Below are 16,632 nucleotides of genomic sequence, written 5' to 3'. Positions count from 1 at the left end.
ATAACTGGCTGACAGCCCTGGAGTTCCCCCCACCTCTTTTGGAAATGGGAGCCAGGCTAAGGATTCTGGGTTGAGCCAGAGCCCTGGGGCATGAAAGGGACCCCAGCTCCTGCCCCAGGGCCTTCTCAGAACAGAAACCAGGAGGCCTGGGAACCTGGTGCAACAGACCCAAGAGTCAGGACACCCTGAAATGGCAGGTGCTGCAGGAGGAAAGGCCACCTTTCCCCAGACTGAGCAGTCAGGGGCCCGAAGATCCCACCCATGCACTGCCGGCGGCCTTGGAGGATCGCTCTTCTCATTTTTGTCAGCAGTGCAGGGCATGACATCGAGATGGCCCCTTCTTCCAAAACAGTGGTAAGGAAGAAATGCTAAGAAGCCACAGCCAACTGGAAAAGGCCCAAATGCCACTCATCTTGGATTTATTCTTTTTGGGACATAACAATAAAATCTGCCCTCCTAAGATTGTAGTGAGGCTGTGAAGCCAGCGGGGCTTCTGGGCCCCTGTGTTCCTCCCCAGTTCCCTGGGCTTGCCCGGACCGGGAGGCTGATGGAGGCAGGCAAGCTCTGGAGCCCCCAGACAGTGGGCGGGGTGGGGCTCTGAACGAGAGGAGGAGGGAAAGCACAGGACGGGCTGCTGCTTGAGGTCCCGGGCCCACTGGATCTGCTAAGTGTGTGTGCTTAGAAAATGCCCACAGCACGCATTCATCCTGAGCTCAACTGTATCCCTCAGGTGTGTTTTCTTAGGGCCAGGCTGTGTCGGAGCCTGGCTAGCCTGCACAGCCCCACAGTTTTACTAACCCAGGTGTGGCTCCTGCGAGAAACCAGCCAGCGGCACTTCGTGCATGGCCCTCCCTAACCGCCTGTGCTCCTGACCTCTCATAGGCTACCTGTGCTTGTACATGGAGAAGGATGAACTGCTGGGGGCCACCCTCATCCTCGCATGGGTCCCCAACTCCCGGATCCAGAAGCAGGACGAGGAGGCACTGCGTTACATCACCCCCGAGAGCTCCCCCGTGCGCAAGGCACCCCGCCCTCGGGGCCGGCGTACCCAGAGCTCGGGGGCCCCCCACCCGCCGTCCCCCATGGAGCCCAGGCCCACCCTAATCCCCAGAGATGAGGACATCCTGGTGGTGGCCCAGAGCATCCGAGACCCCGAGCGTGTCAGCCCTTCGCCCGAGGACGGGGAGAAGCTGGCCCTGGGCCTGGGGACAGACAGCTCCCTCCTGGCCTCTCAGCCGGCCCACAGCGACTCGGGAATCTTGTCGGCGGTCAGTTCGCAGGACGGGACGGAAGAGGGCCGGGAGCCGCGACCCGAGGCGGGCGAGGAGGAGGGCTCCTTGGAGCTGTCGGCCGAGGGCGTGAGCAGGGCCAGCTCCTTCGACTCAGACTCAGAGGCCTTCTCTTCACCCTTCTGCCTCTCGCCCATCAGCGCCGCCCTTGCAGAGAGCAGCAGCTCCGTGTTCCTGGAGAGCGAGAGCGGGTGAGTTCCTGACTCCCCACTGCCTCTCTGGAGCCAAGAGTAATGGCATTTGTCCCCGCTCTGCTCACTGAGCGCTGAGGGTGCCTGCATCCCATCCCGCAGGCACCAGAGCCTCCGCACCCTGTCCCCTCGCTTCACACCACCCTAGGGGATTGTGATGGATGCACAGTCCGGGGGAGGGGTGCTGGGGGTTCCCTCCCTCTTCTCTCCCCTCCCCTAGGACTAAACATTCCCTGCCAGGTCTGACCGGCCCCATAACCCTGTCTAACCCCCCTGGTGCCAGGCCCCAGCAGTCCAGGTGTCTTTTGTGCTCATCTCTGGAGGAGATGGTCGGTCATCCCACAACCCCCAGGCAAATTCAGGGAGCCTGGGTGGTGGCCGAAGGCTTGTGGGGGAGGCCTGGTCCCCAGCCAGGCTCTGTGCTCTGCCTGGGGCCAAGCTAGGCACGTGGCCCGGCCCACCAGAGGGGTCCCTAGCCTTTCTACTTCTCACACCCTCAAGCTGTAAGAGGCTGGAACACAACCCCAGGGGGAAGTTGGCAGCATTTACTGTACAGCCCCAGAGCCCAGGGGAACCAGATGCCTGGGCACACTGGCGGGCTCACTGGCCACACAGGCAGGGACCAGGAGGGGCAGCAGTGAGACCCACCCCCTGCCTGATTGGGGAGGGTTGTTGCAGTCTCATGGCGGCCACCACACAGCGTCGTTAGGGGGCCTCGGGGCCTCCCAGAGGTAGGTGTGCACAAGGCTCATGAACCACAGGCTTGGGCTAACCCAGAGCAGCTGGGGCAGGCCTGGCATGGGCAGGTGTGGGACTTCTGCCGCCCCTTCTCATGCTCAGCTGTGGTCCTTGTTCTCATTAGATTTCTAGGCTAATAATGGTGATGATAGTAAGCGCTGACATAATCAAACAGTCAGCACACAATTATTGAGCTCATGATATGAGATGGGCCTGTGATAAGTGTGAATGGTCTGAGCTTTGCCTGGGCACTGGGCATGTGTGCCATGGATTAATTCTTTTTATGCTCACAACCATCCCAAACCCTGTGAGTAGGTGCTAACATCACCCCCTGTGTACAGAAGAGGAAAGCGAGGCTCAGAGGTTAAGGAACTTGCTGGAGGTCACCCAGCTAATTTAGGAGCTGAGCCAGATTCGAACCCTGCTGAGTCTACACCAGACCTAGAGCACATAAGGTCACATGAACTGATGTAATCCCAGGAGAAAAGGAGTAGGGCGGAGGAATGCAGAATGCTTTGCTGGCTTCAGCGGGAAGGAATTTGAGATGGATTCATTCCTGTTTTCTTCCCCTCAGTAAGATGTGGTCCATTAAAGCCCAAGGGTAAACTGATAACATCCGTCTCGAGTACTGGAGGGTGCATGTAAGGGGAGCGGTCAGCTGTAGCCAAGGACTCCAGTGCCCCATGAGGTTCCCTGAGTCGTGTGCTGTTTCCCACCAGGAAACCAGGCTGAGAACGTAACTCAAAGCCACGCCTGGGTCCCGCCGCCAGTGGGGCTCTGTCAGCGCTCCCCCTGGTGGTGCCACACTGCCAGTCACTCCCCACCCCCCTCCCTCAGCCACTTCCTGTCTCTATGGATTTGCCTGTTCTGGACATTTCACCTCAATGGTATCATGCAACTTGTGTCCTTTTGTGTCTGGCTCCTTCCTTAAGGTCCATCCAAGTGTGTCAGCACTCTGTTTGTGTGTCTGGCTAATATTCCCAACAATTTCCACCTCCAGTTGGATTTGGAAGCATTATTCTGTATTGCGTGCAGACTCCTGAGCTAAAGCTGGGTGGCGTCTGTCAGGTGTGAAAGTTTGGCTGCCCCACCATGAGTCCTTTCTGTAGTCATGCTTTGGGAACCCTACTTTTACCTTCCAGATCCCTGCTCCACCCAATTTAATTTAGGGGTCATGTTTCTGCTTAGAGCTGCGAGGCGTGCTCGGAAGACTAGTGTTGTGAGGGAGCTCCCTCCTTCGCCGTGGAGCTCCAACAATTCCATATTGCTTGCTTTTCTGGCCCAATCAGTCCAATTCAGCCAAGGCTTTGGGCTGGGGCAGGATGGCCATGAGTGAGGTCCCTCCCTGCCTCCCGGGAGCGTGTGCTTCAGTCAGGGGCTGATGTGGAAACAGCCTGTCTTTGAGACGGAATGAGAGAGGTATTACATGGAGGCACCCTGGTTCCTGACCCAGCCGTGCTTGACAGGTTGCTGAGAGCTTAAAAAAAAAACAGATGTGATTCCAAAAGGGGCTGGGTGGGCCCTGGAATCTACATTTCCTGCCAGGCCGTCCCTGCAGTTCATGTTTACTTGCTTCTTTGCTCTTGGAGCTGAGTTGCAGTTTTGTCTCCCCACCGCATCTGAGACCTGGAAGCAAAGCTGGTGCTCCTCCACTCCCTCCCTCCCACAGCTCCTGCCCTGTGATGGGTCTGGAAATGTGGACTAAATGGTCAGTAGTACTGGGTGCTATAGAGCAAGGCTTCCCAGCCCAGCAAAAAAAGAGAATGCGCCAGGCAGCTTTGAAGGCTCCTGATGCCCAGGCCACACACAAACTGATTGAACCAGAATGGCTGGGATGGGGCCCGGGCCTGGGCAGTGTTTGACCTCCCCAGGGGTTTTCAAAGTGCTGGCAGGTATGAGAACCGCTGCTGTGGTGGGGAGCCCGGGGAGAGAGGCGTGGGCCTTGTGCCTCAGGCAGAGGGCATCTGGGGCGAGATCCCAGAGCGCTGGCATCTGCTGGACCAGACACCTCTCAGGGAGCTTGTCTTTGAGGACTTGAATGCACCCATAGCGGCTCCTGGAGCAGAGGCTCCTAATTTAACCGGGAATTGGCTCCCTGGGAGGGGAGCAGGCAGGCTGGCTCATGGGATCCCTCTGGTGGCAGAACTGAAGAACTACACATGGAGGCTGAGCCTGGGGCTGGGGCTGGGCGAGGAGGGGGAAGCAGCCCCCATCCGAGAGTCCCCTAAACATTTTGTTATGTGGCTGGTAGTTCACAGAAGGGCTGAGTGGTTAGAAAGGCAGTGTCCATTCATGTGCTACCTGCGGGGTATAGCCCAGCACAGCCTCATCCCTAGATGGCAAGGCCACCTGCCATAGCCACTCCACCAGCCCCAGCACAGTGATGGCTGGAAATCCTTGACTGTGTGAGTGTCCAAGGACTATTGGGAAATGGGTGGGCAAGGAGAGCTGTGCTGCTGACTTGTCATCATGGACCCTCCTCCCATGGAGATCTGAGTTATACAAGCAGGGTTTAGGGTCTGTGGCTCTCAGCCCCGTACCTTCCACAGTGTCAGAAATCAAGGCTTTAGATTGAGATGAAGGTGAGGATGTCCACCGACAAGATAAGTGGCCATCCCATCATTTGCTTCTGTCCTGAGAGGTACCCAGTCTCAAGGGCCAGTTGGATGAGGGTGTAATATAAGAGGACCCCCATGTGGACCCCCATGTGGCGTGTCAGTTGCTCCCCCTTGGGGACGTGTGTGGCGATATGTATGAGCTGAAACACAGCTCCCACTCCCTAAGTCAAAAGGTCTCTTCCGGAACTCGTCCTAAGAAATAATCTAAACTACAGAAATAAAGCACATTTGCATGAAGATGTTCATCATGCTATTCTTTACAATGGAGGAAAAAGGGGAAGAATCTAGAGAAGGAGACCCATCCATTACAGTTTATCTTCCAGGTCAAGGGATTTTTAATGGGGGTCCATGAGCCCCCTGAAGTCTTACACCGCTTCCTGTGGGTGTGCATTTTCCTGAGGAGGGGGCACCCTCCGACTCCCCAAAATGTTCAGAACCTTGGTACTGCCAGACGGAAGAATGTGTATTTGTAAAGGCTGTGCTGCAGCATGGAAATTTATAGTGCATCACAAACAAAGCAGGTAGCAAATGATGTGCACATTTTGATTGAAATCTGTGGAAAGGCCTGATGCATGAATGAGGCGGGCCAAGCAGTGCTGCCCACTAGAACTTTCCAGATCTGTGCCTTCGAGGTAGCACCACTGGCCTGCTCAGCTAGGGAACACTTGAAAGGTGGCTAGTGTGACTGACACACTGAATTTTTAATTTTATGTGATATTGATCGAGATAAATTTAAGTGGCACATGTGACCACTCTATTGGACAGCACAGGTTGAGAGGAGGCTGTGCCAATATGTCAGGATAGCGTGGTTACGAGTAATTTTTTTCTTTTCTCATGTTTCAAAAATGTTACCGTGTGGTTATATTAATCATAAACCCACACACAGCTTAGACTGGCTCACCCTTGTCCACTGCCTTGCATGCTTGTTTTTTTATTTCTGTTTTTTTTGGTTTTTTTGGCCGTGCCGCACGGCCTGTGGGATCTTAGTTCCCCGACCAGGGATGGAACCCGTGCCCCCTGCAGTGGGAGCACAGAGTCTTAACCGCTGGTCCGCCAGGGAAGTCCCTTGCATGCTTGTTAATGAGAAGACCTCCTAAGACCCTGTGAGGTCCTTCCCATGAAGCTGATGCTGATGGTCTGCTGTCCTTGTCCCCAGAGTTGTCATCGGTGCCCCTACCCCCAGGGTAAATGTGTGCTGTGTTTCCCCTCTCTCATCCCCTCCTTTGTCATTCTTGGTGTGTGTTCTGTTCTTGGGGCGGCCATCCCGAGTGAAGGGTGGCGTTCAGGTTACAGAACGAGCTGGGTGGCCTGGCCACGCAGGAACTCTCGCCGTGGCTTCATTGGTGCAGTGGTCCAGCCAGCCCAGACGTGGGTCCAGGAGAGCCGGGTACAGCCCCAGGGGGACACGGGCTGCCTGCCCTTGGGGTCCTGCTCCGATGCTCACCTGCCCCCTGACCTCCTCTCCTCTCCTCTTTTCCCACGCACGCGGTGTTTTGGCCAGCCGGCCCCAGCAGGCTCCCCCTTCCCCAGCCTCCCTCCAGCTGGAATGTTCTCCCCTCCCCTGCTGAAACCCCAGCCAGACTGCGGTCTCCTCCGTGACCCCTGCTCGCTCTACAGAGCTCCTGCTGCTTTCCCCTGGCGTCTCATTTGTGTGGCATTTAACATATGCCACCTTGTGCTGTTGCTTTTCCGTGAGACTTACCTGTCACCTGGACCAGTGCCGTCCTGTAGAACTTTCCGTGGTGATGAAAGCTGTCCCGTGTGGTAGCCGCTGGCCACATGTGGCTGTGGAACCCTGGAAACGTGGCTCTGGCAACTGAGCAACTGGATTTTTAATTTATTCATCTTTACTGAATTTAAAGTTCAATAGCCACAGGCGGCGAGGGCTTTGTGTTGGACAGTGCAGGTCCAGACGAAACAGTGCTTGTGAGGGGGATGGAGGGAGTAGTCACACTCCTGGCAAAGAGTAGCCCCTCAAAATGCTCTGTCAAGGGAAAAAGGGGAAAAGACCAGAAAAATGAACAGGTGTTCCCCCCGACCCACGCAGGGGCTAGCTTACTAGGGGGTGGGTGGCAGGAGGGGTCACAAGCCGAAGCCAGTGAGGAGGGACGGTGACAACGGATGACGGCGCCCACCCCGCAGAGGGAGCCAGGCTGAAATAAATGGCAGCTTAAGTGCTTTTTGCCTTTAGGAGGAAAAGGCTCTGTGACACCAGAGTATCAGCCGTAAAGGCTGAATTATTCATACCTTCTCGTTGTCATTGGTGTAACAGGCCCTGCTCCTTCTACCCTGCTCTGGGGAGAATCCAGCCTCTGAGAAGGACCTGTAGCCCATGAGCTTGGTGGGCCAGGTCCAAGCGCTGAGTATCATTGATGGGGGGCTGCCAGGAGGGACCCAGAGTGTGTCATTCTGGGTCACCCAAAGCCTGGTTAGGGGCAGGTTGTGTGATACCATGAGATTCTTAGTTGCTTTGGGTGGTTTTCATAAATAGCCTTGCCCCATTCCTTTTCTGTCCAACCATCTCAGGGGAGGCGGACAAGCCTGCAGGAATGAGAGGTTCATACAGAACCGCTCACTCCTGGAGACGGGGGGCGGGGGGAGGGGGCGGTGATATAAACGAGGGAGACGCTTTTCACCCCTTCCCACCCATAGTAGCTAAAGCAAATAAGAACCCTCTCCCAGAGGTGGGAGAGAAGGGGTGGGAGGCTGAGAATAGGGGAGGGACCAGAAGGATGGGACCCTAAAAAGAAGAAGGGGGGAGCAACAGGGAAGGGCCAGTGGCTGGACCAGTGGATGTCCTTGGAGGCCATTCCAGCAGCAGTGGGACTGCGGAAGGGGTAAGGGAAAGTCCTGGGGCTGCTGCCGCCCAGGAAGGGAGGGTGATGGTTGGAGAGGAGCTGTGGGATGAATGCTGAGGGATGAGTGTGGGTTCCAGAGAGATTTAGGAGGTGGAATGGCCAAGAGTTGGTGAGATATAGGATGGCCAGGCGCTGGGGGGTGCACCCCCCTACCCCCCAAATTTCAGGAAGGTATCTCTGAGCTTACTCAGTATTGGGGCAGCCCCGGTGCCCCGGATGCCCTGAGGATGCTCCTGGAACACCCACCCTCACCCCTTTGGGGCCTCCAGCAGCAGCCTGGCAGCCGGGAAGCTGGCAGCTTCCAAAGATCTGTTGTTTGGGTTTGTTTGTGCTTCTGTAACCGGGAGCTGAGATTTATTTCTTTAAAACATCCCATCTCCCGACACCCTGCAATCTGTTCTGTGCGTCGTTAAGACTAATCTTGTCTTATGTTTCTGTAGCACTCGGCAGGCTCTGTGCCGGCATCTCTCCCTCCACACCCGCCGCCCGCCTGTTCCAAGCCCCCCCAGCCAAGGTGGCAGTCACCCGTCACTCCCCATCTCTGTGCCTGGGGATGGCTGGTAGCAGGGGTCCAAAGGAAGCTGCTCTGAGAAGGGCAGCTGGTGGGACTGAGCCCTTGGACCTGCCTGGGAGCCTCCTAGGCAGGGAAGCCAGGCACTGCCTGGGGAGGAGAATAGCCCTTCACTGTCTGCCCCGCAGCTGTAGAAACGCATTGATGGGCGGCTGCCACTGCCTCCAGGAGCTTGGAGGGGCTGCCAGGGAATTCAGGCTGGGTCTCGACAGTGCCCAGTCCCTTGGTGGGAGACTTAGGGCAGCTGTTGGCTCAGACACACTGTCTTGGGAGGGAAGGGGCAGGCCAGCTGGGCTGGGCAAGATCTGCAGTCAGATGTGAACCAAGTCCCGCATGATCCCTGGGGCATGAGCTTGGCGAGCTGTTTAATCTGTCTGTGCCTCAGTTTCCTCATCTGTGAAATGGGGCCGTTGTGAAGCCAAAGAGAGGCGATGAGCGAAAGCACTTCGAAAAGGTTCAGCACAGAGTAGGCAAATGGTAGTCATTTACCAGGATGATAAAAATAAAAGTGGCACTTTTATGGCACCTGCCAGTGTGCCAGCCAGATATTAAGTGCTTTGTGTTAGTTTCCTGGGGCCGCCATAAGGAAGGACCACAAACCGGGCGGCTTAGAAAAACAGAGAGGGATTCTCACAGTTCTGGAGGCCAGAAGTCCGAAATCAAGGTGTCTGAAGGGCCTTGCTCCCTCTGAAGCTCCAGGGAGGATCCATCCTGCCTCTGCCAGCTCCTGGTGCTCCAGCCATTCCTCATGGCTGTGTCCCTCCAATCTCTGCCTCCATCGTCATGTGGCTTCTCTTCTTGTAAGGACATCAGTCCTTGGATTTAGGGCCCACTCTCAATGCAGGATGATCTCATCTTGGGATCTTTAACTAATTACATCTGTAAAGACCTTGTTGCCAAATAGGGTCATATTAGGAGGTTCCAGGTGGATGTGAATTTGGGGGACACTATTCAACCCAGCACATGCTTTGTGGGTACTGACCATTTAACCCTTAAAACAATGCCTGTGGTCAGGGCTGTTCTTCTCCTGTTGTAGAGAAGGTTGAGGCACAGGGTCACAGAATGAAGGCTCCTAGCTGAGGTACCAGCTCTGAAGTTAAAAAAGCAAAAAAACAAAACAAAATCGGGCCCTGTGAAGCCCCTGTTTCCGTCATGACTTGGCATATCAGTCGCCCCTCCTGGCCCAGCCCTGGCAGCCCTCTGGGTGTGTTCAGGAGCCCCCCTGAGAGGCTTGTGGGGCCCGAGCAAAGATGCTGTGGAAATCTACTTTAAAAGTGACAAAAGTAATATATGTCCATTTTAGAAATTTGGGAGGAAAGGCATAAAGAAAATATTTATGGTCATCAATCCTTTCGGCATTGCTATTATCATTTTGGTTTGCTTCTCTCTGGCCTTTCAAAGTTGGGGATTGTAATTGTCCATCTCAGGGGTCAGCAGATCTATTCTGTAAAGGGCCATGTAGTATTTTCAGCTTTTTGAACTGTACAGCCTCTGTGTAGCTTCTTAACTCTGCCCATAGGGAGAAAGCAGCCACTAGCAATATGGAAGTAGTTGGGCATGGCTGGGTTCCAATAAAACTTGATTTATGGACTCTTTGAATTTCATATAATTTTCATGTGTCATGAAATATTTCCCTCCTTTTGCCTTTTTCAACATTTTAAAATGTTCAAACCCATTCTTCAATTAAAAACCTGCACACGGATGTCTGTAGCAGGTTCTGTCATAAATGCCAAACTTGGAAGCAACTGAGATGTTCATTCTTCAGTAGGTGAATGGAGAAATAAACTGGTCCATCTAGACAAGGGAATTCTATTCAGTGCTAAAAAGAAATGAGCTATCAAGACAGGAAAAGACATGGAGGAAACTTAAATGCATGTTGCTAAGTGAGAGAAGCCAATCTGAAAAGGCTACAGACTGTGTGATTCCAACTATATGACTTTCTGGAAAAGTCAAAGCTATGGAGACAGTGAAAAAAAGATCTGTTGTTGCCAGGGATTAGAGGAGAGGGAGGGTTGAATAGAGCACAGAGGATTTTTAGGGCAGTGAAACTATTCTGGATGACACTGTAATGCTGATACATGTCCTTATGCATTTGTTAACACCCATAGAATGTACAACACCAAGAGTGAACCATAACGTAAACTATGGGCTTTAGATATTAATAATAATGTATTGATATTGGTTCATCAATCATAACAAATGCACCACGCTAATGCAAAATGTTAATAATAGCGGAAACGCTGTGTGTGAGTGGAGGAGTATCTAGGAACTCTTTGTACCTTCTGCCCAACTTTTCTGTAAACCTGAAACTGCTCTAAAAAATAAAGTCTATTAAAAAATATTCTTAGTTCATGGGTTGTACAAAGACAGACAGCGGACCATTATGTGCTGATGCCGGGTCTAAACCAGCACTGTCCAGTAAAAATGTAATGTGAGCCACACAAAATTTAAAATTTTATAGTAGTCTTGTTTTTAAAAACTCTATTTTGAAATAACTATAGAGTCACAGGAAGTTGCAAAAAATGTACAGGGAGGTCCCATGCATCCTTCATCCAACCTCCCCTGATGGCAGCATCCTGTGTAAAACCATAGTACATGTTCCAGACCAGGAAATGGAGGTGGGTACAACTCACAGATCTGGCTGGTCTTTCAAGCACCCATTTGTGTGTACATGTGTATAGATTCCTGTGCAGTTGTATCCCATGTGTAGCTTTGTGTAACCACGACCACAATCAAGGTACAGAACAGTTCCATCATCACACGGCTCCCATACACTCCCCCTCATAGTCACAGCCACTACTCTATTCTCTGTCTCTGAAGACTTTCATATAAATGGAATCACACTCTCTGTAACCTTGATATGGGCCTTTTCCACTCAGCATAATGCCCTTGAGCTCCATCCAAGCCATCATATGCATCCGTAGTTCTTTCCTTTTTATTGCTGAGTAGTATTCCATGGTGTACACAGACCAGTTTGTTTAACTGTCCATCCTTTGAAGGAAGTTCATTGATGGGTTGTTTCCAGTTTGGGGCATTTATGAATAAAGCTGTTGTGAGTATTTCTCTGGGAGAAATTCCCAGGGGTGCAATTGCTGGGTCATGTCTATGGTAGTTGCATGTTTTGTTTTAAAAGAAATTGCCCAAACTGTTTTCCAGAGTAGCTGTGCCATCTTACATTTTTACCAGCAGTATGTGAATGGTACAGTTTCTCCACATCCTCACCAGCATTTGGTGTGGTCACTATTTTATTTTTTGGCCATTTTGATATGTGTGTACTGGTAGCTCATTGTGGTTTTAATTTGCATTTCCCTAATGATTAGTGATGTTGAGCATCTTTTCATGTGTTTCTTTGCCATCTGTTTATCCTCTTTGGTGAAATGTTTCTTCATGTCTTTTGCCTACATTCTAACTGTTTTTTTTAACTGTTACATTTTTGAGAGTTCTTTTTATTTTCTGGGTACTAGTCCTTTGTTAGATACATGATGTGCAAGTATTTCTCCCAGTCTGTAGTTATCTTTTCATCCTCCCAGCAGGTTCTTTCACAGAGCAAAATATTTTAATTCTGATGACACCCAATTTGTCAGGTTTTTTTCTTATGGATCTTGCTTTTGGTGTCAGGTCTAAGAACTCCTGGCCTAGTCCTGAATCCCAAAGATGATCTCCTGTTATTTTCCTAAAAATTTTATAGTTTTACATTTTACATGTAAGTCCATGACCCATTTTGAGTTAATTTCAGTGGAAGGAGTGAGGCTTAGGGTAAGGTTTGTCTTTTAGCCTGGGGATGTTTGGTTGCCCCAGGACCACTGAGAAGGCCAACCCTCCTCCATGGAACTGCTTTTGCACTTTTGCCAAAAGTCAGTTGGGCATATTTGTGTAGGTCTAGTAGCCACATTTTAATAAGTAAAAAAGAGACATGTAAAATTAATTTTAATAATTACCCAGTATATGCAAAATATTACCATTTTAGCATGCGATCAATATTAAAAGTTGATGAGAGATGTTTAATATTCTCTATCTTTATACGTAGTCTTGGGGATCCCATGCAAGCTTTAACCCTAGAGCACATCTCAGTTTTAATTCGCCACATTTCAAGTGCTTGATGCCGTGTGTGGCACAGGGCCACTGAGTTGGCCAGCTCTAGTCTCTATTGGTTGGTGTCCTGCTTTTGTTTTGTTTTTGTTTTTATTTTTGTTTTTAATGTTCTCTGGCCAGCCCTCTTCCTTTTTCCTTGATGGCTGTGTGGCTTCTAGGAGGAGGTCTGGAGAGCATTCTGTTGCTCCTGCTTGTTGTGGGGAATGTTCTGTAGCCCTGACCCCTCCCTGGCTTGGAGCAGAGATTCTGAAAGTCACCAGCCAAGTGTGTCACCCAAGGAAGCAAGATTCCAAAGAGATGCATGGTGGAGCCCTTGCATGGGTGGATCTTCTTGAAATCATGCTATTGTCGACTGCTCCCCCCCCAAGGACCATCAGCTCTTTAGAAAGTTGACCTCTTTCTATGACAGCTGTCAGGACAGGGAGGAAATAGGTGCATCAACCCTCCTGAAGTGAAAGGAAGGAAGTTCAGCCTCTGGGAGAGGCTGTGCTCCCCAGGGAATTGGCATGCCCACTGCAGGATGGCTGTCGAAAGACAGGAAATGAAACTGTTGTTGGCCTTTCCCCCTCAGCTCACAAAGCACGACAGCCCCTCTGGAGGTACCTGACGCAACCCTCGATGATTTGTTGCAGGGGGTAGTGGGGACGCTCTCTGCGGGCTGTCTTGCTCTGACTGCACAGAGCTCCACTCGGGAGCAGGAAGCTAGAGGCCCTGGGGGCCCTGGCTCTTGCATCAGCAGCCCTGGCAAGGACTCTGCAGGGCCCGGGGCCCACCTGAGCTTCTGAGAGCTCTGAGCGTGAGGTCACAGAGCAGTGACGTGACAGTGCCTCCCAGGTGAGACGGGAGCCCGCGCTCTGCCTTTTGGGACTCCCGCTTGGCTGTTGTAATGTAACCCAATACCTGATGAAATCCTCCCTAAAAGCGAGAGGGGGGTGGCAAATGACCTTTGTCTTTTGATCAGAACGTTCCTGTATCCTCTACTGTTTGCCTTAACGTTCATTCCCAGCAGAATAAACAAGGCATTTTTACTTGGATTTTCCTTTCAATTCAACCAGTGTTCCCTAAATGCCTGTGATGTGCCAGGGAGAAAGGGCTCCTGGTGGCCCCACCACCATATCCAGAATGTGCTTCGTTGCTTCAGGGAATCTGTTTGGGGAACCTGAGAGTATTGTTTCCCTGACGATCTGACAGCTGAAGCCCAGCCACACTGGTCATTGCAAACCGCCTGCCCTTTGAAAGTCATGGGCTGGAGGAAGCAGGCCTGGACTCTGGTGCCAGCAGGTGGCCTCGAGCAAATTCCCGACCTTCCTTAGCGGCAGGCAGTGACACAGATGGTCCTTAAGTGTGGCCACCCGGGAGCCGAGCCCCTGGTCACCTCCCAGCTCTGCCCAGCCCTGTGCCCTGGCAAGTCTCCATCCTCACTGCCCCGCCTTTTGTCCCACACAGTGGGACAGTGGCCATCCGTGCCCACAAGACCATCACGGGCAAGGCCCCTAAGTGACCCGGAGGTTCCCAGGAGGAGGCATGGAGACCAGCCTGCAGGCTTAGATGGCACATGCCTCCTCTGTTACATTTTATTTGATGGTTTCCAAGATGGGATGCAGACCCTCTAGAGAAGGGGGGGCCTTTCCTCAGGAGGGGTTTTGGGGCCCCAAAGGCCTATAGGAAGGAGGTGCCTGCCAGGGTCGAGGTAACATTGGGAGTAAGAAGTCAGAAGTGGAAATGTTCTGGAAGGAGAGAGGGGGGCTGTCTCGTGGGTCACAGAAAGGGAGATTCGCACACATCTGGAAGGGAGAGGGAGGAGACCTGGGACCCAGCAAAGGGGGCGGGGGGGGGGGTAGGGGTGGATTTGGCCTCTCCCAGGAGCCCCAGGGCTGGCGGTTAGGGCCGGACCCTGTAGATGGTAAAGGCATCAGGATCTGTCTTGCTTCTGTAAATATTTAAACACTGGGAGGATTATTTTTGGTAGCTACGGTCTCTCTCTGAGCCTGGCAGGCTGCCGGGCTGCTGGGAAGAGTGTCGAGTGACAGCGGGCTCCCTGCACGCTCCCCTGTGCTCCGCGCGCTCACGGTCACAGCGGCCACGATTTAATTGGGGTCACGGTCCCCCCTTTTGGGAGAGGGTGGACAGGCACAGGCCTATAGGCTTTCACCTTCAGGGTGAAACTGACGTGACCAACATGGATGTCAGGTCTCAGAAGTTCCCCTGACGGTAGTTGAAAGTGACAGTGCCTTGAGCTTCCAAACCACGAGCAGGGAAGTGTAGGGCCAGCTGCCCGGCCGGGCACCCCCCAGGGAGGTCGCCACGCTCCACCAGACCCACCTGGGGTGAAAGGACACATTGTGTGCCCCGCAGAGCATGAGGGGCTGCAGAGAGCCGTCTTTGTCAGGTCCACGGGGCTGACGTGCAGAGAAGCCGGCTCTCCGGGCGGGCGTGGACGTGGGGCGCCGAGGGCCACCTGGGCCCGACTCTCTGGGAGTGGCAGCCCGTTTCCTCCAGCCCCAGAATCAGGTCTGTCTGGACACCACGGCCCTGCAGCTTCTCCATGAAAGACGAGGCTGGCAAACACCATCCTTTGAAACTCCATTTTCCTGGAGGTGGCACTTCAGCTGAGGAGGGCTCTCCGTGTGCCCAGCAGATGGCAGGCTTCCCCCAGATCAGCCAGGGGTGTCCCCTGCCCGCTGAACCCGCAGCGCCTCCTGACCCCACCCCCACCCGGCCTCCCCAGAGAGGAAGTTCCATCTGCCCTTTGTTGCTCACCTGTCCCCACTCACTTCTCACTGCCCCCTCCCGAGGGGCTCCCTGAGGGTGTGCTGTTGGGAGGCGGACACAAGCTCAGACCCAAGCCAGCCTCCCTTGGCTGTGGAGCTGCCAGACGCTCCTTTCCTGTGTCCTGTCTCTATTTTCAGCCAGCTTCTGTCTCCCCACTGACTTTCTGTCTCCTCTCTGGGGGTCTGATGGGTGGAGTATTGCCAGCATGATGCCCCCCAACCTTGCGCCATCCACGCCTCCCCAGAGATCAGATGGGTCCTAGACAGGCTTGGCCCCTGGCCCCAGAGCGGAGGTGCACGGCTGATGTCAGACCTGGGATGTGAGGAAGCGGTCAGCCAGATATAGTCGCACACAGGGATGCAGCCTGATTCCTGTCCTTCTCACTGCCCCTGTGGACGTGCTGACCCCTAGAACAGCCCAGCTGAGTCTCAAGGGTGGCCTTGTTTGAGATTTACTGTGCTGGACCCCCTCTTTTTAAAAAAATTATGATTTTTATTCAATATATAAATAATACGTGGTTAATACAGAAGTGTTAGATATAAAGGGATGGTGCCCCAAAGAATTGAAAGCAGGGACTCAAACAGATATTTGTACACTCAGGTTCATAGCAACATTACTCACAATAGCCGAAAGGTGGAAGCAACCCAAGCTTCCATCGATGGATGAATGGTTAAATAAAGTGTGGACCATCCACACAATGGAATAGTATTCAGCCTTAAAAAGGAAGGAAATTCTGACAGAGGCTACAACATGGATGAACCTTGAGGACATTATGCTACGTGAAATCAGCCAGTCACAAAAGGACCAATATTGTGTGATTCCACTCATATTAAGTTCCTAGAATTGTCAGATTTATAGAGACAGAGAGTAGAAAAGAGGTTACCAGGGGCTGGGGGAGGGTGATAGGGAGTTTCATGGGGACAGAGTTTCAGTTTGGGAAGATGAAGAAGTTCTGGAGATGGATGGTGGTGATGGTTGCACAACAATGTGAATGTACTTAATGCCACTGGACTATACAGTTAAAATGGCTAAAATGGTAAATTTTATGTTATGTGTATTTTGCCACAGTAGAAGAAAGGACAAAGAAGGGAAAAGAAGTTGAGATCATCAGGGTAATTGAGACTGTGAGAAACCACCTTGGGTACACATCTTCCCAACCTTTTGAGAACCAGCTTTTTCAGATTAGCCATAAGCCTGTGTCGATTGTCCCCTGCCCCAACATTGGTCTGGAACTTCAGGCACTGGGCAGTCATGCCCATATGGCCTAGGACTCCTGTCTGGGGGCATCTCTGTGCCAGCTCTGGTGCAGCTGTCATGTACCTCTATCTAGGCTGGAAGGAGAGGCCGCCAAGGCAAGCCACGGCACCATGGCCAGAGGGCTGACCATGGCCTGGGCTCCCACCACCTGTCTCCTCCTGGTGACCAGGGCCTGAGACTGGTCGCCACACATGCCTCCCTGTAAGAGGGACGTATGCCTGCTCTCAACATGTCTTGTTCAACCGA

The 16,632-nt window shown here is 52.7% G+C and overlaps 1 protein-coding gene across 4 annotated transcripts in view; it reads left to right on the top strand.

Moving 5' to 3' along the window:
- TBC1D16 (TBC1 domain family member 16) overlaps positions 1-16,632 on the top strand; it is an 83,496-nt gene that overhangs the window by 18,679 nt on the left and 48,185 nt on the right. For all 4 annotated transcript variants that reach the window (XM_059908678.1, XM_059908679.1, XM_059908677.1 and 1 more), the window contains exon 3: positions 883-1,480. In XM_059908678.1, coding sequence (XP_059764661.1) covers positions 883-1,480 — 598 coding nt within the window. The remainder of the gene's footprint in view (positions 1-882; positions 1,481-16,632) is intronic.

Source organism: Balaenoptera ricei, chromosome 20, assembly GCF_028023285.1.
Source record: "Balaenoptera ricei isolate mBalRic1 chromosome 20, mBalRic1.hap2, whole genome shotgun sequence".
In the NCBI taxonomy this organism is placed as follows: Eukaryota; Metazoa; Chordata; class Mammalia; order Artiodactyla; family Balaenopteridae; genus Balaenoptera; species Balaenoptera ricei.
This window is presented reverse-complemented; position numbering and strand designations above follow the sequence as displayed.